The sequence below is a fragment of the Molothrus aeneus genome, chromosome 6 (genome assembly GCF_037042795.1).
Source record: "Molothrus aeneus isolate 106 chromosome 6, BPBGC_Maene_1.0, whole genome shotgun sequence".
Taxonomy (NCBI): Eukaryota; Metazoa; Chordata; class Aves; order Passeriformes; family Icteridae; genus Molothrus; species Molothrus aeneus.
The window spans coordinates 8,302,057-8,328,606 of record NC_089651.1 but is presented as its reverse complement, the minus strand read 5'-3'; the positions used below and the strand labels follow the sequence as shown (position 1 = coordinate 8,328,606).

General features: G+C 39.8%; 1 protein-coding gene across 2 annotated transcripts in view; it reads left to right on the top strand.

Moving 5' to 3' along the window:
- Positions 1-26,550, top strand: part of SHANK2 (SH3 and multiple ankyrin repeat domains 2) — a 249,980-nt gene that overhangs the window by 36,845 nt on the left and 186,585 nt on the right. Inside the window, exon 10 of one of the 2 annotated variants that reach the window (XM_066552105.1) lies at positions 12,101-12,151. The exons of the other annotated variant lie outside the window; for it this stretch is intronic. Within the exon in view, the coding sequence (XP_066408202.1) occupies positions 12,101-12,151 (51 nt within the window). The remainder of the gene's footprint in view (positions 1-12,100; positions 12,152-26,550) is intronic. 2 annotated transcript variants of the gene reach the window in all.

Genomic DNA, 26,550 nt, shown 5'->3' with positions numbered 1-26,550 from the left:
GGCACATCCCCTGCAGGTGCCTGGGAGGGTGGCAGGGGAAAGGAAGGGGGGGATTGCTCTGTGTTTGAGCCTTGCCCCAATCTTTACACCCAGATCCAAAAGGCTGGAAGTGTTTCCAGGGCCTGTAGCTCCTGCCTCCCCCAAATCTGGCTTCCAGCCAGCTGCCAGTCCATGGTTTCTCCTCAGCAGAAATGTCTCTCACCCTCTCTGCACCTTCCAGGCTGGGACCATTGTATCCAGCAGCTGGAATGTGCTGCTTTCAGCAGCATTCCTGGCATCAGAGTTGGTTCCTCAGAGTTGGGTCAGAAACCTTTCCCAAGCCCTTCAGGAGTTTTGGCTGCTTTGAGACACCATCCTTTCACTAGTAGTGGCTTTTTTCCCCTTGGTGTTTTTTTAAAAACAGTTTTCACTGTCTTGACCCCCCTGAGGGACTGTGCAGGGAAATAAAATCAGAGGCCATGGTCAGAACTAGTGTGAGTCACAGAATTAGAAAAAGAAATAAAGCCATAAAACACAAGTGGAAAAAGTGATTTGAAGATCCCAGTGACAGTGGCTATGACAGGGACAAAAATGAAATGTACTTTTGTATATCAAACAAGTTATCAAATGAATAAGGTTAATTTCTTGCTTTACAAAAACTAATTTAGTGGAGTCCATAGAAGGGTAGTGCCATTGAGCTCACTATGCAGCCAAGGGTCAGGCTGGGAGCAGACAGCAGTGCAAGTACCCCAAAGCCCTCAAATGCTGCAATTCTGAACTAATATTTCAGCCAAACTGGAACTTCCAATCATGATTTTCAGTTAATCCCTGTGAGTGAAACTCACAAGGTTGTTCAGTCTTGCAACTGGATTCTTCTGGTCCCAGTAGCTCCCCTTGGAAGCGCTGGAAATGGTCAGCAGGTGACCCATCCCTCAGGAATCTGCTTTCTGATTCAGCCTGGTGCCTGATCCTGCACCAGGATGTCTTTGGGACACAAGGGAAGCTAGAATTAGTTAAGGAGTTGCATTTGGCTGAGGGGTTGTAAAAAGAAAATAGTACTTTTGAGTTTATCTCTGTCCTGAAGTTTGTTCAGTCACCTCTGTTTCAGTTTTATAGGCCATAGATGACAAAACAGGAAGAGGTTTATGTGATCATGCTGTCTGACCTTCTCATTGCAGATTACAGCTTTTATATTAACTAACTCTTGTTTCAACTGGATTAGAACCAGAAAAAGCATTTTGCCTTGTTTAAAGACCTGCAATACTGTAAATGGGATTTGGAAAACTGTGTTCTGGTCTTGTGATCTGATGGGGCTGGATCCTTTTGTTGTTCTGGAGTTGATCACCCCTTCTTAGAACAGACATATGTTGTTTCTGAAATCACTCTGGCTGCTGCAGCTGGACCCTGAGTGTGGCTGAGACTCCTCCACTGTGCTGTGTCAGTGCCACATTTTCTTTCCTGAGCGACTCAGTGCTGAAATATTGGAGAGGAAAATCTCTGAGGTTTAAATGAGATCTAGGAAACCACCACGTTTATGGTGGGGTTTATTTCTACTGCAGTTTGATCAGCGTTATCCGAGGCATCCTCTGCCAACTTTTCTCAGGCTCCACTAAAATCGGTATCCCTAAATTTGCTGTAATTGTGCCTTTTCAAAAAGGCTCTGCCTTTTGGAATATGTGATCTGTGCATTTCAATCATGATATTATATCTATATATCTATAGATATCTAGGTCTCAGTGTAACAAAACAGGAGGGTTTGGATGGCCACACCAATATTAGAATATTAGGAAACCAACGGTTGCTGAGCTAAAGGATGTGTCAATGCAGCTCTGATCAGGTATCAGGCTACCCAGTAAAGGATACTACAGAAGGCAAAGTGTTTGAAGAGCCTCCCAGAGAGTTCTGGTATTCCTCAAAAGTTAATGTGTTTTCTTTAAATCATTTTTCTACATGAGCCTCAAGAGCTCTCTAAGATGGTGTCAAATGCCATGCAGGATTTCTAACAGCGGAGCCAGGTCAAAAATAGAGGTAGGACAAGTGGGGAAAGAGATGTGTGGAGGCTCCCAGGGCTCTCTATTACTTCCATTTACAATGGTGAGAACACAGAAAAAAGAGATGAAAGCACATGAAATAAATGCTACTTAAAAAAAAAAAAAAAGGAAAATAGAGCTTGTTAAAAATAGTCAGGAATGATTCCTGAAGAAAATTCCTGTGCTTCCCAAAGTAAATGCAGAGATTAATTAAAAAAACCTAGCAAACAGACCCCTCACCAAATACCCCCAAACCTGCCCCAAAACCCTAAAAATCCCAAAAGAAAAAAAAAGAGAAGGGAAAATTAAACCCCATGAAACTCTGAGTGTAATGTAGGTCCTTATGCTGAGCACTTCATCACAAACCTCTTTATGCACCCAATAATTTCCTTTCTGTAATTAGGCTAAAAGTAGACCACAAAGTTAAGACTGATGGCACAGGATTGGGTTTGTAACTTGTGAGTACGTGGATTTTTATGTGCCATCATTGCTTTATGGAAAAGAATTCTGTTTGGGGAAGGCAGGAACATCCATGAAAAATTGGATCTGGATGAGATCCAGCCTTCCAAAAATAGATGTAATTTTATTAATTTTCCAATTGTATGAAACAAATATTTGTATTTAAAAAAAAAATCCCTTCCTATGAATATAAAACTAACTATTTGCATGATTTCAAGGCTACCATCTGACTTTTAGATTGGTTCAAATAAACTTGAAAAGGCTTAAGTTGGACTATTCAGTTGTTAATATTGGACTATATAATTGCTAATCTGTCTGCTTTTATTTATATTGACACCCTTACTTGCAACTCCTCTTTCTATTATGTTGAATTTATGTTGACATCATTTTTAACAGCTCAACATACCAGTTTTTAGTCAACCTCCATTACTTATAGAAATGAAGTTGATGTTATGTTTTCTGTTCAGTATACAATGGTTTGACAATTTAAGAAGTGAAGCTTCACTGAAGAAATTTGTTGTAATGCCTTATAAATACTCTGATTTTAATAACAAGATACTACAGTCATAACTTTGTGACAATTGATCCAATAATATTCAGCCTCTTTAAAAGGAAATAGTATCATCCCAGGAGCCTGTTTGTTGTCACATTCTAGATGAGGCTTGATAAAGGGACAGGCTTGGGAGCGCAGGGCTTTGTAATGAGTGTAATATTTCACACTGTATTTCACACTGCTCACAATATTTCACGCTGCTGCTGTCACTCCATTTATATCTCAATCTCAGCCCAGAGCCTGGGCTGGCTCTGAGTCTTTCCAGTGGAGTTCAGGGTAAGATGCAGCTTTTGAAGTCAAGGTCTTGTCACACTGTGGAAGACATTTTCAGAGTAAACACTTTGAGTATTTAAATCAGGTCTGCTTAGGATCTTGGACAGAGATTCCAGGAAATCCAAACCTAATGATGATACTTGAACCTTTTTTGTCACTCTCTCTCCCTTTTAATGAGCTGGTGTTTGGAGGTATTAATTTCTCCCATTTTATTTCACTGCTGGATGCCTTGCATGGCCTGGGATGCCTCATGGTGTCCAACAAGGTTGTCCCCTTAGCAAATCTCAATTCTGCTTTGATTTTGTTTACTTTTCCATTCTATGCATCTTGATAATTTCTGATATTGAAGCCAAGAGCCTGTTTTTTCTTCTTCAATTTTCTAGGTGGTGTTGCTGAAGTAATTGCTCAGAATTGTTCATAAAAGACAGAATTATGATGCCACCTTGATTCAGAAAAAAACTTGCAAAGTAGATGTCAGCCAAGTGGCTCTAATTGGATGAAATCCCTGCTGAATGAGAACAACAGAGATTTATTGAATTGAAGATTTACGACATTAAGATTGTATTATCTGTGTATATGTAGAGGTATCTCTGGTTTCTGTTACATACTTCTGCTGACTCCAGAAGTCCAGATTTTGTTCCTCCTCCTATGTGTTCTCTTACCAAAAGCCCCATTACTTGATAAACTTGCATTCCCTCTGCATAATCTTTCACATTATAGCATTTTCATCTTGGGAAACAGCCTCTCACAACTCTTTGGAACATCTGAGGTAGCAAAATTTAACATAAACTCTGTGATGCGTTTTCAGTTTTAAATGTGCCTCATCAAATCTGTAATTCAACACAGATCAGTTATTTATCCTGAAGAATTTATTTGTTGCTCCTGAAAAAAACCTCACAACTGCAGGCTTGTTGGTTTGTCCTTTGGGTCCCTTTCCTTTCTTTTGGCTTCCCCCTCAGCCATGAGCACTCCTGGGATTGCAGGCACCAGGGGGTTTTTGTAATTTGGCCTCAGGGATTGTGACAGGCTAAAATTAATGTTTTCATATGTGCTGCTTGTCCTCTTCCTGCATTTCCCACCTGTGGTCAGCCCAATCCCTCTGCTTGTCCAGATGTCTGGGGTCACACCTTGCAAGAAACCAAAAGACAGAATTTTTGTGTTAGTTGAAATTTAACCTTCTTGTGAGGGCTAAGCTTTTTATTTTGGGTCAAAGCCTGGCTTATCTTGCCAGCTTCATTACCACTCTTGAGAATGCCAGGTGCTAAAGAGCTCTATTTTTGCTGTGCAGATCAAGTGTGTCTGGTTTCTTGTGGCCTATTTTTACATAATTCTTCATTCCATGGCTTGGAAAAGCTGTGAAGGGAACGAAGAGATTGTAAATAGCTAGAGAAAACTGCTATGATATTGTTACAGGAAAATAAAGGGGAAGATCTGTGAGATTGCATTTCTTAGAGGGCATGGAATTTAAATTAAAGGCAGGAAATGATGCATAGAAAAACAAATAAAATAACAAGTGGAATGGTACATTTTGTTAGCTATATTTTAGCAGTCAATTGACTATTTCCAGATAATTCCATAAAAAATGCCTTTGAATAAAGGATTCTCAAGTACTAGTGGCTCAGAAATGTCCCCCCCCTTATCCAGAGGTGTTCCAGGGCAATTCTATTCAGCATTCAGTATTGAACAGTTACCTGAGGAATGTGAGATGCTGAGGAGCCTGATGCCTCTTTCTCCCTGATCTGCTCCAAGGGGTTGTGCTTAAACCCTGACAGGGGATCCCCTGTCTTAAAAATAAGCAGGAGGTAGGGATCTTGGAGGGAGGAAAGGAGATGCTCTGGTTCTTTGTGACCCACACAGGGACTCTGGCACTGACCTGGCTGCAGGGCCAAGCACTGCAGTCCTGCCCCATGGCAAAGTTGATTTTCCTGGGGTGGAAATTGAAAAAAAACAGCAAAGAACCCCTTGCAATGACCTGCAGTGTAGCAAAAAGGCAAGAAAAAGTTCCTTGAGCTGGGACTAAGAAAAGATTTGAGGGCAATACCAGAAGATTTTTACACATGCGCAGAGGCAGCACCTGAGAGGCCACAGACTGGAAGCCCTGAGCTTAGTTTTGAACTGTGTTTAATTTTTAATTCTGAAAACTTCACAACAGGGAGGTTGTTGGTGTAGCCAGACAGCATCAAGGTGGTTTGAGGAATGCTTGGAATGAGGTCATTGGTCTGCCCCAGGTTCAGTCTGTGATCAGCTGTAACATCCAGAGCCTTTTATTCAGCACCTCACCTGGATTTGTCTAACTACTAATTTCACCCCAAATAACGATATTATAATTTTTTTCCCGCTGGTTGCATCTCGCCTGTTTTGGATCACTTTGCCATTTAATCGTGTTTTCTTTCCTGTTTCTTTATTTTTTTTGTCACCTTCCTTCATTTTTCTTTCACTTCTGTCAGTGCCAGCTCTGTTCTGTATTGTACCTCTGTGCTCTCCCGGTTCTTTGCTGGGTTATCCAGCTTCTGTTCCCCTGTAAGATCCAACCCTTTCTTGCATCTGAGGAAGCTGCAGTGATTTCTGCATATGTTGATTTTTGATTCCCTCAAGTAATTCTGTACAAAATGCTAAGATAATTGGATAAGGAAAATCATTCCCTCATCCTAAAAGAGAGCAAGGCTGAATTCCAGCCCTGTGCAGGGTAATCTCTGCCACCTTTTCAGAGTTTGACTGATCCTAACCTAAAATTCTTTTTCTTTTTCAAACACTTCTTCGATTGGATCCAGGAACTTCCACATTTTGCAAGGTCTGTGACATTGAGATTGGAGTTTAGGAATTAAAAGTAGTTAAAAGTGATCCCAAGAGTCTGGTGACTTTGTTCCTTTCCACTCTGTGCTTAGGACAGAATATTTTTGATCTTTTGATCCATTAGCATAGCACTGTTTATTCAGACATCTTCATCAGCAACAGAGGAAAATTCTTATGTGTAAAGTTAACCAAGAGAAACAAAAAAAAAAAAAGGAACGAATCTGATATTGTTTATTTCAACTAAATGAAAGCAAATTTCATTAGCGAGATTGCTAATATAGGACATGCTTTAGGTTTTTAACACAGGACCGTGTTTTCCTTTTTGTCACCTTTTTTGGGTGGGGGGGAGTAGGAGGAAGGGACTTCATTGCTGCTTTGTCTGTGCATAGTGGGAGGACAGAAATTTTCTCATGATGGTGGGATGAGGTTTTCCCTTTCATCATCTTTCCTGACAAAAACTGAAGTTTGAAGCCAGTCTACCTCAAAGCTGGTGGAGCTTTCTCTCCACATGCCTGCACCAAAGGATTTTTATCGTGTTTTTCTTTTAAATAAGAGAAGGTCTGGTCGAGTCAAATTCCCTGTGGGCTAAAACTGCTTCTCATCCTTCTGTGGAGTCCAGGCTCTTATCTTAGAAAGTACATTTCAAAGTTATGTACTGGCAGAAGTTTTATGCAGTTAAACATAATTTTTGTCATGCCCAGAGATTTGGAAGGAATAGTGCTTGGGAAGAAATTTTTGGTCACATCGTAGACTTAACAGATTTTGGGATTTGTCTGTTATTTTTTTCTTATTAAAAAAAAAAAAAAAGCAAAAAACCCCCTGCACTGTGGGATTATCCAAATACAGTTTGTGTTTCTGTCCACCCATGGCTGTGTCCAAATCACCAGTTGCAGTTTGTTCTGTGCCAGCTGAGGAGAGAGACAGTTCAAAAGATGGGGAGTTTTTCTGGTGTCTGAACTCTGTTATGCAAGTGACAAATCGAGTTCTGCATTAAAGAAGTGTAAATCTGGATAAAAGCCACTGAAATTATTGAGGATTTAGGCTAGGCCTTATCTTAGGGTGTGTTTGGGTTTCCTCTTGGAGAAGAAAAACCACAAAATCTTTTCTTTTTTTTTTCCCTGGCAGCTGCAGGACTGTGTCTTATGCCATCTGAAAGATAACTGTGCAGATTTAAAAAAATCTGCTTCTCTTCTGGTCTTCTGTTCAAGTGAAAAAAATGATTGAGTAAAATGGGTGTAAGGAGTTGTTTAGTACCCATTTATTTCTATTTATTATTTGGTAACAGCGTGTTCTTGACCCAGGAAGATAAACTCTAATGAACTTCCGATATCCAAATGTTGGTGCTGATCTGGAGCTGCATGTAAATTGAAATGTAAGATTTGGGGATTATTTCTGCCATAGCTGCTTTCTGAAGGAGCAAGTTGCAGTGACATAAGCTTTGTATCCCGTTTGCCTGTGTTACACCAGCATATGGCTCAGACACTTTGCTCCCATCCCCAACAAAATGGGCTCCAATTTTAGAACGTCCTTTACTGCATCTCCACTTTTTTTTTTAATACTTCAAGATTTTAAAAATTCTTTTTATTTGCAGCATTTTAATAATCATGCTCAAGTCCATTAAGCTTTGCAGGAACTAGAAAGAAATAGGAAAACAATGAGTCATTAAAATACATAATGTGGAGGATTAAATTCCCCATTCTGGTTGAATTCCTCCCAGGCAATAAGGGAAAGTCAGGCAAGTATCATATCATGGTAAGGAAATCTCAGAATTCTAGCAAGTTTTGTCTATTTTTTTGGGGGGTCAGTACTCCTGAAATTTGACTTTGAGAATGCAAGGTCACCTCTGCTGGATGTCCTTAAACAAATAGCTTTGGTATGATGTTAAATAACAATTTAGATTTTTTTACTTCTGGTGTGGCAAAATGAGAATGGGTGGCTTTTACAGTGATCAAATCCAGATCAGTCTTTTCTCATTAGATAAAGAATATTTTCTGCAAAGCTCAATATCATTTAATCACATAAAACTAGACACACAGAGCCAAAATTTACATGTGTATAAAATAAACTATTAGGGCTACCTTTCTGTGTTGTTTTGTTTTCCTTGCAGACATGTTGAAAAAAAATCTGTGTAATTAGCACTGGATGCACACGAAGCTTGAAATCAAATTCAGATCTCTGTCTACTGATAGTCAGGTTTTTCTCTTTTTTACTGCATAAAATTTGGGATAAGGTCATTTTAGTTGAAATGTGAAGAGAGTTCTGAAGAATTTGCAAAATACTTGGGTACCTATTTCAGCTCCTGTATTTCTGGGATGCCACTGCTTTGTATCTTGGGTCAGCAATTGAAGCAGAGGAGATTTTTAATTATTCAACCTAAATGAATGATCAGTTTAATTTTAAGGATGTGTTTACAAGGTGCCAGTGACATAATAAATAGCTTATTGCAAATGATTTTTTAGGCTTTCAGTTGATCTGAAATTTAGGGGCAATTTTTGGCTAGGAAATACCTCCAGTCCGTGGAATATTTATTATAATTCTGTAGTGAAAGCATCACCTTTGAAGGACCAAGTTAGAGATAACATTCCATGGGGATGTTCTTGGGCTTCCTGGGGAAAAGTGGGGATCTCTGTGGAAATCTTCCAAAAGGCCCCATGGCAGTTTTGGTCTGGATTATATGAACATTAAAAATGTCTTGGTTACCTTCCACAAAGAAGGGCCCAGCCCTGTTTTCTCTGTCCTGGGCTCCTGTTTCCCTTGGTTGAGGATATCTGTTGCTGCAGAATCACTACAATACAGGGAATTTAACTCAAAATCCATGAAGGAAAATACAATTACACTCACCAAATTCTTGCTGGAGCAGTTTTTCATCACAAATTCTGTGTGTAGAAACACATTTTTTTCTCATCGTACCTGCAATGTCTGAAATTTAAGATTTCTTTTTTTCTTTAGGCCTTCTGATAGTCAAATATATTTCTGAAAGGACTGAAAAAAATATATAACCCTAATGGGTATTTTTGTTATCTGGAGTGAGGCCTATTTAATTTTTTTATTCATTATTTTATACTTCATAGTTTTATGGTTATGACAGGAAAGTTTTCTGCTTTCTCTCATTTTTGTAATTTCATGAAATCAGGTATAGAGTAGGTAATTCCATTGAATTGAAAACTTCTTTGCTGTAGAAGATCTATGGGGAAGAATTAAGCACAAACAAAACTGTAATGGTTTTGCCTTAAAACCAGAGGGGTTAAAACGATTGAATTCTGATGAAGAAAACATTAATGCATGGAGTTTACAACCACCTGAGTGCTTACAACCACTTAGATGATAATAAATTCAGGCACATGGAAATACTTCATAATATAAGATTTATGTAGATTTCATGGAGAATTTATCCAGAGTAATTTGTATAAACTTACAAGAATTATTCATCTCTCTCCTGTTTACATTAGCCTGTAAGTAATGGTGGAGAGCTTCAAAACAGCTGACTGGGATGGAGGCAAAAAATTAATTTATTCCTTCTGATCTTCAAGTATATTCCTAAAGATAATAAAATAATTGCTGTAAATCATGGCCTAAGATATTTCCCATTAAATCTCAGTACTAAAAATGAAGGTGGTGACAGCAATAACTTCTTCCTTTGCTGGAGATTTTCTTTAAATAACTTTATATTCCATGCCCAAAGTTTCACAAGTCAGATATGGAATGAAGAGGATTGCAGCCAGTGCTAGAATTATCTTTATGGGATGATGATGATGATGGTGGTAATAATAACAATAATAATAATACAGACTTTCTCAGGTGTGTGCCTAAGGACACACCTTCAATGACTAGGAGTGAGAATCTACCGGTGTAAAAACTGAGCAAGTTCCTTTTCCAAGCATGGCCACAGGTCAGTGCTTGTGCCACCAGGACAATTCCCAGGCACAGACGTGGGGATTTGGGTTGTAATGATTTGGCTGCTCCCACGGGAGGCTCCAGTCTTGTGGAGGAGTGTCAGGAGTTGTGAATGATCCTCGTTCTCAGCTGCTTTCCCTTGATTTGCATTTGCTTCCGAGCTGCTTAACCACGGGTAGATTATTTCAATTTTCTTGGTGAATAATGCATGAGGGTGTATAAGTGGATGTTCCTTGGCTGAGTGGGCTGCAGATTAAAAGTGTCAGCTCCTTTGCAGCATTAATGTGCATTTCTTTCTCAGGTTAAAGCTGGAGAGAACCTAGATATGCTTTTTTTGGAGAACTCCTACAAGTGCCAAAATATTGGCAACGTTTGCTTTTTCTCTTCTTTTCCCCTTGACTACCTGTTATTTGAATGAAAAAGCCAGTTGCCAATTTTCCAGTACAAGCTTATTTTCCTTGAGACTCCCCCTCAAGATTTCAATGCCACATTGTTGTACCTGCTGCTTGAGCTTCCTGGAAACTATCAGGAACAGGGTTTTTTTAAATTTATTTCTCTGTCACTCCTGTCAGCTCAGAACACTGATTCCTTCTCGCTCCTCCTTCTTGCTCTTTAATGTGTCCCAGAGGGATAATTTGGAGTATCCTTTCCGGCTCTAGCAGCCCTGGGGCACAGACAGAGGCAATTCTTGTGTGTAACATGTGGAATGTTTCACGGAGGTAGAGCTAAACCCATTAAATGCTGTAATAATTGAAGTAACACTTCAACCCACCATGATCCACTTATTAGAAAAACCTCTTCAAATTTTTCCTTTATTAATTTATTAAGGGGCATTTAAGTATTTTACTGTACATTTGTTTCAGTCCTGGATTATGCAGCTATTTTCTTCTTTTTCAGCTTATTGGAGAAATACACTTTGATGCTCCAGATCTTTAGGAAATTAAAGCACAATAGTTGTCCTTGTTTGCTTGTGGTTAGATTGTATTTATAAGGCATTTATTCAAGATCATAATTGGATCCCTAAAATATCAAAACTCTGAAATTTATGGGCCATTCTAAACAAAATATTTAATTGGAACAGTGAAATGTGAAACCTTCCAGGGCTGCTTTAAACATAATAAATACTTCAGATAATGGTGTTCAATATGAGAGTCCTGTGGAGTGTGGCTAAAAAGAGCTTCCTAAAATAACTGAACAAAACAGTCTTCTAAACTAGAACTCTTCCAAACTCCCCAGCTGTAACAATATTCCTTGGAATTACAGACATCCAGACATGAAGTGTAGCAAAGTATGTTTCAAAGGTGCTTTCAAACTCAGCTTAGCCTGATATTTTATGAGATAAAAGATTGAAGGAGTGTGAAACTGTAAGGGCTGCATAGTAAACTAGGCAGTGAATAGTGCAGCTGCTTAAAAAGCAGATACAGATTAAAAGCTACAATAACAGAATGCAATAAATATTTAAAACCAGTCCAACAAGTGCTTTATGAACCTCTTACAGTATTTGGTGCTGAAAATGTCAGAGAAAATACTCGGGCTGGTTTTGGGTTGTAAAATATGAATTCTCAAAACCCAACCAAAGAATAACAGAGAAGAAACAGAGGGAAATGATGTTGGGGTTGTGATTTACGTTTGGAATAATTCCAGCACGTGCTTTGCGAGCTCTTTTTGTGCCAGTGCTGCTGCACTTCCAGGGCAGGGGGTGGTGGTGGTGGTGTCTTGTCCCCCACTGCAGACGTTGCTCCCTGACCTGCACATTTGTTGCTCGAAGCAGTGTTTCTTGGCTCCAGGTATATCTCTAAGATATTCCAAGCTCCCAAGTCCTGTGCCACCTTCCTGTGCCAGCCTTAATCCCATTCAATGCTCTTCCAGTCCCTCATTGTCATTTCCTCATTTCATGCTTAAAGTGACAGGGATAGCAGAGCAGGAGGAACTAAGAGGAAGTGAAGTTTCTTCCTCATCTCCTCTAAATGTTTGTTCTGTCCATTTTTCCATTTTCAAATTGTGCCATCAGAAGAGCTTTGCTTTTGTGGGTTTCTGCTTTCAAATTCTCCCCCTAATATGGAATTCTGACACCTAACTTCTTTTTGATATTGCCTTCATTCCTTTGCCCTTCTTGAAGGACCCAGCTTCCCATATCCAAGTAGAAGTCCCTGGAATCCATTGCTGTCAGGTAAGGGTTAAACCATGGTCATTTTTTTGTTTGGGGGCAGTAGTAGAAAGGTCTGATTTTGGTGCTCTTGTTCCTACTAAAGGTAAAACAAAGAAACATGGAATACTTCAGGCGTACAGCTTTCCAAAAGGAAAGGCTTCACATACCCATAATCTGTTGACTTGAGCTAAACTTGGTGGTAAGTAAAGAGAATTGCTAGGAAGAAATTCCTCCCTGTGAGGGTGCTGAGGCCCTGGCACAGGTTGCCCAGAGAGGCTGTGGCTGCCCCATCACTGGAAGCATTCCAGGCCAGATTGGAGAGGGCTTGGAGCAGGTGTCCCTGCCCATGGCAGGGGCATGAAACAAGATGATCTTGAAGATTCCTTCCAACCCAAGCCATTCTATGATTGTATTAAAAATTTTGGGCTCAGAATGACTCCGAACTCCATATATGGCGTTGAGAACCTTGACAAGATGGATGGAATAAAGTGGGTTTAGTATATTCATTGTGATTAATAGAATAATCTTCCTTAAATGTTTCATATTGAACCAATATATACAAAATAATTTATCTCATGAAGAGATTAAATGCTGCATGACCCCAGTCCCTGTGCCAAAGGGGCTGTGACTTCTTGAGAGGTTTGAGACTAAACACTCTTATTTTAAAAGTGGTGTTACTGCAAGGAGTACTGGATATTTAGGTTGTTAAGGAAAAATGCAGTTGAGCACCTTGTCTCCCAGTTTTCTTGCAGATGACACTTCAGCAAGGATTTTGTGTGCAGGTAGGCTGCTCCATGTGGTCCTACCTTCCTTTTTATCTGGGAAAGCCAGTAAATGTGAAGCAGGAAAAGGACAGATGTGGTTGACAAACTTCTGCTTAAAAAAGGGAATGCTTTATTTCCATTAATACAGATAGGATTTTTTTTCCAGACTCTTTTAATGGAAATGGTTATTGCTTAATATATGGATTTATTTTACTTTGTTTTAGTGTATTGATGTTTTAATGTGATTTGCAACGACTCCAAATTTCACTGAACACTGTAGGCTGGAATTTTTTTAATTATTAAAAAAACCCCTCCTTATTTTTTCCTCAAAGTCAGCTGAATTTGGACATGCATATCCTTTTGATCATCCCAGCTTTGGAATTTAATTGAGCCAATGGTCTTGATGCTGCTCTGGTTTTTGCAAGTTGTGTGTACAAGCCATGCAGAATTACAGAGAAGATGGCTGTAGAATATACAGGCTCAAATTTATTTCTGTAAAATGTTTATCAAGAACAGTGTAGATGAGAAAAGCTTACATAAAGAGTTCCTGTGGTATGCCTACAGCAAGCCCACTTTTCCATGGACATGTGTCCAGACATCTGGGAATGTGCATATCCATTTTTCATGGTGCAGTGAGTGACAGAAGCCATTTTAGAGTAATTAAGTTCTCAAAACTTGGAATAAAATCCTTCCAATTCCCTAGAAAAGAAGAGGAAATCTGAGGTTTTTCAGGGTGCTGACTATTATCGAAAGTATAAAGGGAATGTTAAACACACTTTGTGTAGTTTTAGAGGTATTTGCTCTTCTGACACTTTAAATCTATTGTATGACTTTGTGGATCTGAGTTCCTGAAGGGAGTGGGACTGAGTGTTTGATTCTGGATCAAAGGAATTATTTCCAGGATTTAAATGCATGTTTGGAGCATCAAAAGCCCCACTAAAGAGTTCTCTTAAAACCCAAATAAACTTTTAAAATCAGCAGGGATGGATTAGCTAGTATGTTTTCCATCATGAGTGTAAGACATGATTCAGATTCCTTGTTTTCCTTGATGCTTGCACAGTACATTTTGGAGGAATAAATTATATGGGATAACTGTTGTGTATTATGGTTTAATTTGCTTCTCTGTTGTTTGGAGAGAAGTCACTTAAACTGGGAAGAGACATTCAGTAAGAAAAGAATTAATTATTTTCGCTTGCCACTCTTATGCCTGAAAGAAAGAAATAATTTCTCAGTGTTAGTTCCATGTTGGTATAGGAAATTGTCAGGATGTAGATTCCTTTGGACTGGTGTTCATGAGGAGTGACAGTGCCTGGAAGCTCCAGTATTGATAGGGCTGACAGCTTTTAATTTGCCTCTGCAGCCTTGACCCACTCAGAGCTGTTTAGATATTTCAAATAGCACTTTTCTTGATTTTGATCAAGATGAGGGCAGTCTGGAGAAGAGTTTGGTGAAATCAGCATTATAATGAAAATATTTCAGTTTGTCAATCATCTGAATTCCTGTGCAGTGTCCTCTGCTCTTTGCCCAAGGTGGGAAGCTGTTCTCCATCCTGGAGACCTGGTAGTCAACCCCCAAGCTCCTGCCATTGTTTGTTCATAGCTCCCCTTAGAACTTCCTTCACTGGTCTTCCCCAATGTATTTTCAAGGCATTTAATGTTATTTCAGCCAAAGTGGTGCTGTGCTGTAACAGGAATGTTTGAAGCCTTGCCCCCTGAGCCCCAGCAAAGATGAAGTTTTCAATGCTGCTTGATTAGGTTTTGTGTTTCTTGGTTTAAAGTTATAATGTACTGGCCCTGCAGATTTTTTAAAAATTTTATTCAAACTGTGGCATAACGAGGAATTACAGGTTGTCAGAATCAAATTGTGCTGCTTTTCCTACCATGGTTACAGGCTTTGTAAAGGAATGTATAGGTGTACCTGCTTTGGTTTTATTAGAAGGTGAAAATTATCTTGACTGCTAAGCTCTGCTTAGTTATATGACATTTTTCTGTTCTTGTCAGAAGCTGCCATGACAATTCCTTAACAAGGAATTAAAATCTCAGGGCTTTCTAATTCTGCTCCATCTTTAACTGATAAATTGTTCATAAACACACAGTGTGTGGCATCACCTTTCATCTCTAAAAAAGGGCATTGAGAGCTCATCTAATTCTTAAAAGGATGAACGTGCAGAGGAATTAATACAAAATACTGAAAATGAAGAACACAAAACAGGTTAGAAAACCAATCTGCAAAACTGCTAGTCTTGCTTCCACTAATTTATATTTGCTTGCCTGCTTTGAGCTGATCTAGGCTTGACTTAGCTGGTGGTTTAGCAGTTCCCTGAGCCCAGCTAGCTCTTAGATCAGCCCTCCCTGCCCCAGGACACAGTGACTGAAGTGTCCCCCCTGTCCCAGGCATCCCTGATTGATGGGATTGGAGCCCCTCCTGGGGGGCTCTGGTTTAATTAGCACAGCTTTGAGTCAGCCCCCAAAGGAAGGAGCACAGCACTTGCCTGAAGTGGATTTTGTCCCCTTCTCCATGCCCAGGAGCCAGGAATTGTATCAAATGGAAGGAGAAGGATGAGCCTGGCAGAAGCCAATGGAGGCTCAGTTTCATAAGGAAGAATTTGGCCCCACTGAGGCTGGGTAGTCACAAATCCTGCTCAGTTATTGAAAACAAGTGACAACTTCCCAGTGACGGCTCCCAAGCTGTGAAGAGCCTCCTGTATTTTCAGGAGCTTCTCCCTGGGAGCGAGGGAGGTTACACCAGGACACATCTTCTGATATCCTGTGACATTATGCAACGCACCCATCACGTTGCATCATCATTGAAATGCTGCTCAGATAATGTCTTTGCCTTGCATTAAAGCTTAATGACAAAAAATTTGAAATTGTACCATGAGAACAAACTGATTCCTACCAGCCTTCCTTCTGTACTGGTTTGAAAAGCTTGGCTGGAGATGGAAATATTTCATCTTGGCTTTTTTTTTACCTTTTTAACCTTCTCAGTGTTTATTTTTTCAGAATTTGGGTGGAGAAATGAGATTTCCTAAAGAGCTGGAGTAGTACAATGGCCAGTTAAATCTTATTTTTTTTCTTACTCTCTTCTTACAGAGTTTTGCATGGGTGTTTGCATCCTGTTTAGCCATCCATCTCTCATTTCAATTTTCCTCTAGGAGACTTTTTGCATGTTCCAGTGCCCCTCATTGCTTAAACTTAAAATCAATAACATTTTGATGCCATGGAAAGATGTAATAGGATTACCAAATTAAAAAAAAATTAAATTTTGAAGTCTTTTTTTCATGGTAGTCCTTTTATGCTTGAATGGAGACCACATTCAGGACAATACCCAAGCTGCCAGGTGATCACAGCAAGTCATAGGGTGGTAGAAATTCTTCTTCTGTGGGTTTTTTGCCACTGCTTTGGTGGTTTTTACTCCACTCTGCCTTTCTCTCCATTTTGCTTCTGTGTAATAATGCCTGTGGGGAATTTCAGCAGTGACTTGCACAGTGAAACAGCATCAGTGAATTATTTAAAATAGGTATAGTCACTTTAGTGTGATTTAATAATTAAAACATCCTTTTAAAGACAAAGTCAGCTCCACAGAGGGCTGGGTTAAAGAACTAAGAACCTTTATTGGACAACTGGTGGCTGTGGCCAGGAGCCCTGAAGTTTATGGATTACCATGAAGTAGTCACCTCTGACAGCTACGGGAAGATCCTCTCAAATGGCTAGAAAGTCTCTGGTGGCTTATTTACTTTCCTATCACTCAGTAAATTCAGACATAAATTATCATTGCACCTTCAGATTGTTAAAACAATATTGTTATTGTTAAAACAATACCTCTTTCTTCTTTCCATCACTCTCTTCCAGATAATTGTTTAATGATGTAAATTAATAACTTGAATCTGTAATTTTAAATAAGGAAATGTTTTTAAAAACTTTCTTTTTAAAAGGCTTTCTATATAAAATGTGAAATTTTGACTCTTGCTGTGGACATGCACACATATATAGAGTTAGAAAAGCCTCTGGCTAGCAGTTTATTTTCTACATCCATAGGTATAAATCCTTGAGAAGACCAGTGTAAATTGGGATGTTAGCTTTGGATTACAAACAGCTTCATTTAGGGAACCACGCAGAGAAAGGTATTGCCTGAGGAGGTGAAAATATTTTATTTCCCTGAGAAAACAAAGTGGTTGCTATGGGACAGAAAATGATCTAATGATGGCTTTCACAGAGACATGTAACTGGACAGAATATTCAAACCACAGTGAGCAAAAATGTTGGTTTTTCCAGGATGTATTTGTGGAAGATTTTTCTTAGTGTAGATCTGGACACTTTCAAGAAAAATGAAGAAGTGGGTATTTTTCCATAGGGTACAATTTAATAGTTTTTTTTTTTTTTTTTTTTTCTTTCCAGTTCTCCTACAATATTCTGCAAAAGAAATGTATTTATTTAGTCAAACTGCTTTTAAATACATATGGAGAGAATCCCAGTCCTTTTGAGTGCTGAATGATGATGTTTTGAGGGGTCACCAAGTACAAATAATGTGGGGGATTCTGTGTGTGCAACAATATAATGAAAAATCTAAGCAATGAATAAAACGAATGAATTTAACTACAATTAAGCACCATGTGATGAGAGGCATAGAAATTACAGATCTGTACAGGTAGTTGGTGCTTAATGCTGTAAAAAAGTACATTTTAGAATGTTTGGGGTTTTTAAAATTGATTTTAGGCCTGTGCCCCAGTGAAGTTTATCTTTCAGAATTCAATTAAGTGGACTCAGAAAACTCCTTCAGCAGTGAATCCAGAATTCACACATGAGCCATGTTCCCTTTTGCTCCTTGGTCTGGGAATACACACAGCAGTGCTTGTTGGATTTTGCTCTAGCACTAAAGTGCTTTTGTTACTTACATGAATTACTTAGTACTTGTACTCTTCTAAATATTTGAATGTCCTTCCCAGCTTATTAAGGACACTAATTTTTAATGCCTGTAGAGTAGTAATGAGTAAGTGCCTTCCAAAAAAAATTACTCTGTTCTTGAAGGAAACAAAACCTAAAGTTGTTTTACAATACTTGTTCTCATTCCTTTCATCACTTTATTCCCCATACTAGCTTGAGGACCTTAGAGGTCTTTATTACCCAAAGAAATTTCTGCTGTGGTCATGCTTGAAAGTGCCACTAGCTGTGTGTGCCTTGCATGACTGCATGCAAAAATTGCTGCTTTAGATCATCCTGCTTTTGGCAGGAGTAGCTGAGGATGTCATCCTGCAGTGTGATCAGCCTGCTGGGATCCTCCCGTGTTCCCTGGGAGCTCCTAGCATGTAGTGTCAAGCTAGGTAAGTCTTCCTTCTGCTAGTTAAGAGCTTTTCCTCAGTGTGCTGTGTTTTGGAAAGTTCCTGAAGCCTACTGGAACAGGCACCATTTCCTGTTGGGCACAGTGGTCATTTCTGTCCCTGATGTGTGCCTGTGCCTGTTTGCTCAGAAATACCCATCTGTGATTATCACCATCAGTATTAAATTGCTGCCTTGTTTTGATATCCTATCTCCTTTTCCATTTATTTTTGTGTTGTTTAAAACTGCTCCCTAAATTTTGTCTCACAGTAAGCCTTAGATTCCTGTTTAACTACTTCAGCCCTCCCCTCACAGTGTCCTTCCTCAGTTCCTTCATTTCTGGAGCAATGGTGTCATTTTCTGCCAGCCAGTTTCCTGAACTTTCTGCCCTTACACTACCTTTGAATGCAGTTAAATGCTTATGGGGTCTATTCATCACTGCTAACAAAGTCCCTAGACCCTGGGGCTTCTTTTCTCCTCTGCTTTTCTCCTGTATGTGTTTGGATGTCCTTCCTTTGCAGAGCTCCCCATTAGTGAAGATGTGTTTCTCACCTGGCATTTTCAGTGCTCTGTTGGGAGGTTTGTTCTGTCCCTGACTTTAGGCATCACCTGCACTGAGTACGTACTGACAATGCAGAATACTGAGAGATGTCAAGGGGTAAAAGCCAAGAAAATGGTCATAGTTAGGAGACAGCTGCTTCCCCCTCTCCTTTTTCCTGTAATGGAGAGTGGCAGAAGAGATAAGAAAGATCAATTAGAATTACAAAGGTTTTCCCAGCTGTAATACTGGATAGCAACAAAATCCCTGACAGTTCTTCCTTTAAGGATCAGAGAAGAAGGTTAAAATTGGTCAGGGAAGCTCAGTTAGTGAGATTCAAAACCCAAATCAACACTGAGGCAGAGTAAGGTGTTGGTATAGGGAGAGAACCTATGGTTTGTTTCTGGTGTTATTTACCACTCAGCAATACCTATTGCAGACAGGGCTGTCCACTCCTGGCAGTTAATGACCAGAAAATCTCCTGTAGTCTCTTCTAGCTACCCTACAAAGGTCCATTTCTCTGGGTCTGGAGCAGTCCTGGCTTGTGTCATTCATAGGGTTCTTTATTTCCTGACTGAAATTCCAGTCCCCATTGAGTCCAGGACAAAAAAAAAAAAAAAATCACCTTTACTGGGGCTAGAATTTAAACAGCTGTGTCCTTCCCTTTATTTATTGCTTAACAACACACAGACTAAGAGGTGCCTCTGTCCCAGTGTCAGGGCTCTGTGAGACCCTCACTGGATCCTCAGAGCCTTTCCTTTTCATAGTCTCCTACATAATTGTAAATCACTGCTTACTCCTGCATCTTCACTATTTCCTGCATTGCTTTTGGCTGCTGAATGGTTTGATTAATCCTTGAACTGGTGTCTGGTGTTCAGACCCTGAGTCAGATTTCAGGGCTTGCACTTCCCTCCCTCGTGCAGCACACTCTGCCTTCCCGCCTCGAGTGCTGCTGACATTCCCTGAGTCATGGAGCAGTGGCATTCCCAAGCAGCTGACAGCAGCAACCCATCTTCATTTGCTCCTCTGGAACCTCCTCCATATTATACCTCCCAGATTTAAAACTGGAGTTTTGGTGTATTTTCTTCCTGTCTTTCAGTCCTTCCACCTCCACTTGTACTTTATTTCTTGATCTCAGATGTGTCCTGTGAGCCCCGTTTATTTCTTCTCCTTTTCTGCTAATAATATCTTTGATGTTCCTTCCCAACATAAAGTCCTAGCCAGGGGGTCTTAGGGTGAGTCATCTCTAAATTTCTTGCCAAATTCTTGGCCAGAAAAGATATGTTAGAACTCTATGGAAAATTTACTTGAGGGGATTCTATAGAAATTTTCCTCAGCTTTTAAATTTCTATATATTCTGTTTTACCACCCTCCACCTGTCATCACCCAGCTGAGGGAATGACTTCAGGCTTTTCCTGACCCTCAGGGGGAACTTGACACAGGGGATGAGAATAATCTCTGACTGTGTTTCTGTCCCCTGCTGTAACAGAGGTGTCCTGGATTCTGTGGTCACCTCTCTTGTTTGTAGCAGTGGTTCCTCAGAAGCCAGAGCTGATGGGAATGCCTGCAGGATTGTTCCTAGAGAAAGTCTCTGGTGTCCACTGGTGGAGCTGAGGACTGGGTATTTCCTTTGGTTTAGGGCTCTAGCAAACAAAAAATGTTGCAAATGATTTGAATTCACTTCTCAGCTGAAGCTTCCTAATGTAATATCTGAAATGCATATTTGATGTCACCCTGTTTTATGTTTTCTGTCCTATCCACTTTTTTCTCTGGATACATAGTGTATTCTTCACGCACTTATTTTTGTTTATAAAGATATGTGGTTTTATTCCTGAAATATTTAATGCCTGAATTGTGCCCTTGAATTTGTGAGTGCAGTCGTCATCTTAATTTAGATGTGCTTCTGTAGATGGCCACAGACTGGATCCTAGGTGGCTGATGCCAAATGATCCTTCCTCCAATGGAAGTGCTGCTGGACACATGGAATAGTCACACACGTGTCACCAGCGTGAGACAGGTGACACCAGAGTGAGAATGATTCCTTCTCCTAAACGCACATTCTGCAGCTACTCAGAACCATCAGGAATCTGCATCTGGGATGCCATGACTTAGGAGAGAGCAACACAATGCAGTTCTCATATTCATACAATTCCTCTCCTTTCTCTGATCCTATTCTTTTTAAGGGATGTGCATTAGCACTATTTACATCACTCTTGTCCGGAAGAAAACAGAGTTATTTTGAAACTTGAACACGGAAGTCAAATTTCATTGTAGTAGTCATGATGTCCGGGGGTGGGACTGCCAAATAATATCCAGAACTCTTCTCTTTTCATAGTAATGTCTTGGATGTCAGCCATGCATTTTCCACTGAATTAATGAACATCAGATTTATGCCAGGAACATAAGAATAGATGACACTGCTTCTGAAATAGTTTATACATAAAATTACTTTTTGATGATGGTTTTAAAGCCTGCACCTTCTTTATTCTTTCAACTGATCTTATTTACCTGCTCTGACTTACTAACCTATTTAACAACAGTCCTTTTTTTGTGTTCTTGTTACATAAAATCTAAACCCAGCTGTCAGGGCGAAATTTAATCTGCTGGAAGCATCAAGAAACAGGATGGGAAAAGAAGTCTTTCCTCAACATTTTCAAATATTGTATAACACATGTGATGATGTCTTGAAGCAGAAGTAGGGAGAGTATTGTGACATCACTTAAATCATTAATCCACCTCAAAACCCCTTCAATGAGCAAGGTTTCCTTTCTCAATGGGATGCAGCACTGAGAACATTATAAATGCTGCAAACACCTACATATTTGTACAGAGATAACCCCCTGCTTCAGCGGATGCAGGCTTTTTTTATCCTTTCTTAGTTGTACCAGCATGATTCATTAGCAGTTATTTTTGAGATGAAGAAATGTAGGCTACTAATACAATTTAAAATACTGTTATTTTAATGAATAAGTCAGCAATGTTTTAGTTTCTATTTAACACCAACTGTCTAAATGGAGCTAAGGATAGCGAGACAATTATCAGCTTAAATTATTGGGTTTTATCTTTTAAAGATCCTGCTTAATAACATGACTTTGGATAGAGCTTGCAATCCCCTATTTAGGAGAGGAGATATTTTGGGGGGTGAATTGTTGTGTATCTCCCATCTTTAGCAGAAAAGACAACTGGAAGTTTGCAGTGGGAGACTCTCTGCTCAGGTAACCCAAATGTGCCTTTTCTCAGAAGTGTCAGCGTGAATTACTTGGTTCTTAGGTCCATTTTGGAATTGAGATGATGAGAATAAGAGCAGAGGAGTAATTCTTCAAAGTCACTTAGGTAAGAGGGGAATAACTGTGCTGAGGATAATGTGGGGTGCCATAATGATGGGTCTCACCAGCTCCACATTTGAGAATCTACAATCACAGAAATGCTTTTTGCTTTCTACACCCACAACCCCCACCAGGATTCTTTCCCTAAATTCTCTTCTCACTTCTTGCAGATTCCTGGGCTTCAGGGAGGCTGCAGAGTCAATAATTCAGTTCTCTTGGTACTTAGTTTCTGGCTTACCAATGCTTCTGCCAGGATAAAAATGGGCTCTGCTGTAAAATGAGAATGAAAGTGGCAATGCAGGTTTTTGTTATTAAATACATCAAAAAGTGGCAGTACCTGTGGGAAGCCAGCTAGCAGAGGGAAAAGCTCCCAGAGTTTCAGTTCCTTTGCTGACAGCTCAAGCCCAGCTCTGTCTCCTCAGTAAAATGCTGTATTCTTTACTCCATGAAAGGATTCCCCCCAAAGTGCAATAAACCAGTAAAAATTTACAGTAATGTTGTATTTACTGCTTGATTGTTCCCTCCTCTCTTCACAATTAAACTTTGGCGTATTTCCACTGTTGTTAATGCATTTAAATATTGCAACCTCCCATGAATCTTCCTCTTCCACTTCCTGTTTTCTTGTGTCCAGCTCCTCTTCTATCCCCATCCTATTGTCTTGGTTGCCAACTTTATGTAACTTTGCCATGATGTGGTATCTTCTAGAAATTCTCTCTCTGCTGGCATGCTCTTAAATGCCATTTATTTCCTGATGGATCTGGATGGCAGGAAGATTGTCCTTAGGGAATTGATGAGGGAAGCAGTGAAAGGCAGCTGTAGCAATGAGAAGAAGGGGAAATGAGATTGAAAAATGGCAATGAAGCACACCAGGATTTAAGAGCTGGAGAAGAAGGAGGAGCTGGAACTAAAAGAAAATATTATGAGTTTCTTTCTTTGCTGTTTTCTTGCCCTACCTGCCTTGGCACACTCACACTCATGCATGAACTTTAGCATCTGACCAGTTATATATTTTGAAACTTCTACAAGAGTCCAATCTTTTTTTCTTTTCCCCATTGAGAGCAATATACACTTTTCAGTTATGAAAATGGTGTTATTCTAAATAAAACTGACGTGATCCACCAACACTTTTGGAAGCACAGATGCTTTGTCCCACTATTTACTAAAGAGGTTCACACTTAGATTAAAGCAGTGAAATCAAATCACTGAATAAAGCCTGGAACAACATAATGATTTAAGGAATTCATGCAGAGCTTCTGGTAGGAAGAAAGTTACACCAAGGCAAAATTAGATTGTTTTCTGTACAACACCAGGACAAGGATGCGTGGTGCAACCCAATATTGGTGCAGATGATTTGCTGAGTATCTTGTATAGTTGCATTTGTCCTTGTTCTCCTCTGTGACATTGGGCTGCAGCCACAAATTCAAATGCTGCACCTGAGGCCCATGAATTTAGGGGAAGAGTCTTTGTTACAGGCACCACCAGCCATGAAACTCTCTCTGAATGACATGGCTTTGTTATTTTTTTTCCCCAGCATAAACTACTTGGGTTGGGATATGCACAGCCCCCTGATGTTAAGTGATATTTTTTCCCAACTCAATGTATACATAATGCCAGGAATGAAATAATTTGTTGTGTACTTCAGTCCTTCTGAGTAATGCTGCATCAGGACAAGATTTCCCAGTGCGTTATTAGTGGGGAAAATTGCACCATCCTTTCACCAGCTTGTTTAGAGAGCAGAAGAATTTGTAGTGGGATATAATTATATTTGATTCCTATTTTCTCTCTTCTTGTTGGAAGTAAAAGAATGCAGCTTCAGGGGTCCACAATTGACTGCCTTCAGTTCAAGTTGATTGTCTGAGCTAAATGGATCCTTCTGTCCAAATACTCTGCAAGTTGTTCATCTCCTGCTTCAAGGACACTTGTAAGGAGCTGGTTACTCAGAGTTTGCTGCTGTGTAAAGATGAACCACTCTGGAGGAGTTCTATTTGCTGATGAAAAACACACCTTGAAATAAGCCCAGTTCATATTTAAAGAAATCAATTGCGACAAGTAGTTTTGTGTTTTATTGACTGCAAATCACCTATTGCCTTTTTCTGAAAGAGTTCACAAAAACAATTTATTTTTTAAAAGATTCTATTTTTCCTTGTCTTCATGGCCAGCAGAGAAAACTCTTTGTTATCAGGGAGCACAAATATTTATAGTAGTTATTTGTATTATTCAGCGTAAGAGTGGATGTTACTGTCAACCCAAACAGGAATCATAGAAATGAGGGGCTGTGAGTGCTCTGCGAGTATAAAACCTTGAGAAAGCCTCATCAGAGCTGGTCTTCCCATTCCAGGGAGAATGTTCTCCAGAACTACAGAAAATACATGGCTTTATTTGGATAAGTTTCTTCTTTTATAGCAATATACCTGTTAGAACGAAAGCCAGCCAGTCATATTTTATTCAGATTGGCTGCTTGCTTCCACATTGCTGATAGATTTCAATCATGTTTTTAAATTCCCCTTCAGCTATCAGAGCTTTCTGTCACTGCTTTTGCTTTTCTCTCTCTCTTCAAGCTGCTACTTGCAAGACTTTTCCCTTGTTATTGACCATTGTTTCCTCCCCGATTCCAGCCTTTCCCAGAGAATTGGAGGATTTCATTTCCCCACCTTTTAACCTTCTGTTGTTCACTTCTCTCTGCACCCCTGACCCAGATTCCTCACACAAAGCCATCTCTCATCCTTGGGGACAGAGGTTTTATCTCAATTCTCAGGTAAATTCTGATCTATGTATCTGTATTGCTGCAGGCAGAGCTTCACATATTTGCAAGTATTGCCACATTGAGCCTGCTAATTTTTCTTTTTGAATCATATTCAAACTCTTCTGGATCATAATTTCTCCACTTAGTACCTTTCAACCTCTCAGAGAGATGTCAGACATTTGCTCTGACATGTAGCAAGTTTTGAAGCAATACTTAGCAATTTTTGAATGTAATCTAACCAGAAGATCCTCTGTGTCTCCTTGATATGTGAGCAAGTAAAGCCCTGAGGTGAACTGGTCTCCCTTCTCAGCACATGCAGCTCTTTGAGTGCTTTCCTTGCATTGCTGCTGTAATCTTAGTGAGGGCTAATTTATAATCATGTGAATATGGCAAAAAAAAAAAAAAAAGAAAAAAAGGATTGATTTTCACTTCCTGTGATTTTAATGTAATTTATGTGTGGCAACTGTGGATTCATCAACTTTTAAATTAATTTGGGATGTGCCGTCAAACACATACGCTTCCTTTGCTTTGTTATTAAAATGACTAAAGTGTTTTCTGCAGAATTCTGTGGCCAGATCTCTCCACTGTGCGAGAAATTGCCTCTGATTAAACCATCCAAAGAGCTGTGCCTGAGCCCAGAGCCTTTCCAAGTCCTTGTTGTTGGTTTTCCAGGAAGTTCTGGGCAGGTTCTGGGTTCCTTGGCCCTTGTCACAGCGAGCACAGCCTGGAACGGCGGTGACGGAAGGGGTGTCTGGCACATGGCTGTGCAACTCCCACTGCTATTTTTTGCTTTTTTTCTAATTGATAACTCCTGCCATCTGTTCCTGAGCCATCCCTCTGCTGTCCTTTCCTACTCACAGTCTCCTGCCCCTGTTCCACCCCTGAGCTCAGGCTGAGTGCCCCAAGGCTACTGCCAAGAGCTGGTTGATACCAGGGATAGCTGGGTGCTAAGATGCTGCTGACAGAGATATAACAGCAGGTCGGCCCAGGCTGGGCTCTCCCAGCAGCATTTCAGTGGGCTCAGATGCTTCTCTCTCTGTGCTGCTTTAACTGCAGCTCCCTGAGCAAACTCCACAGATTTTTTTTATTCAGAAAAATAAAAAGAAGCCCTAACCCTTCGCTTTATAAAATCAGTTCAGTTGTTGCTCTGAGGTGGAGTCCTTCTGAATCTGTCACCCCTGCCTGGGTTCATGACCACCTTGTGGCTTTCTGAAATAAGTCAGTCATCTAGAAGCACTGTAGCAGCCTAGGTTGGGTGTTTTTTTTTTCTCCCAAGAGCCTTTATGTTCTTTGCAGTCTATATTTGAATCTCTCTTTTCTTGTCTAACTCTCCATTTGGTGGCTTAGCATACGGGAAGCCTGTTTTATGGTGCAGAGAAATGCATTTCTATATGCTAAGGACTGAATTTTTAACAAGAACCTATATGTATGTACCAGCTAGAGGGATTTTTCTGATAGGAGTTCCAAAATAGACAAAATCAGGAAAGAATAAATCATGGCAATCATAGCTGTGCCTGACCATTATCTAAGAAGCCTTGGACCCTCAAGGTGTGTTGGAGAGATGATTAAATAAGACATTGGGCATCTAAGTACCTAAAAATAGATCCTCAAGAATGTGTAAGGCACTGATTTTTCATAGATTTCTAAAGGGGGTTATGGATTTAAACACCCATAAAAACTGGTGTTAGAAATGCACAAGAAAAGTTCATCAAAATTAACCTGAGAACCCATGTT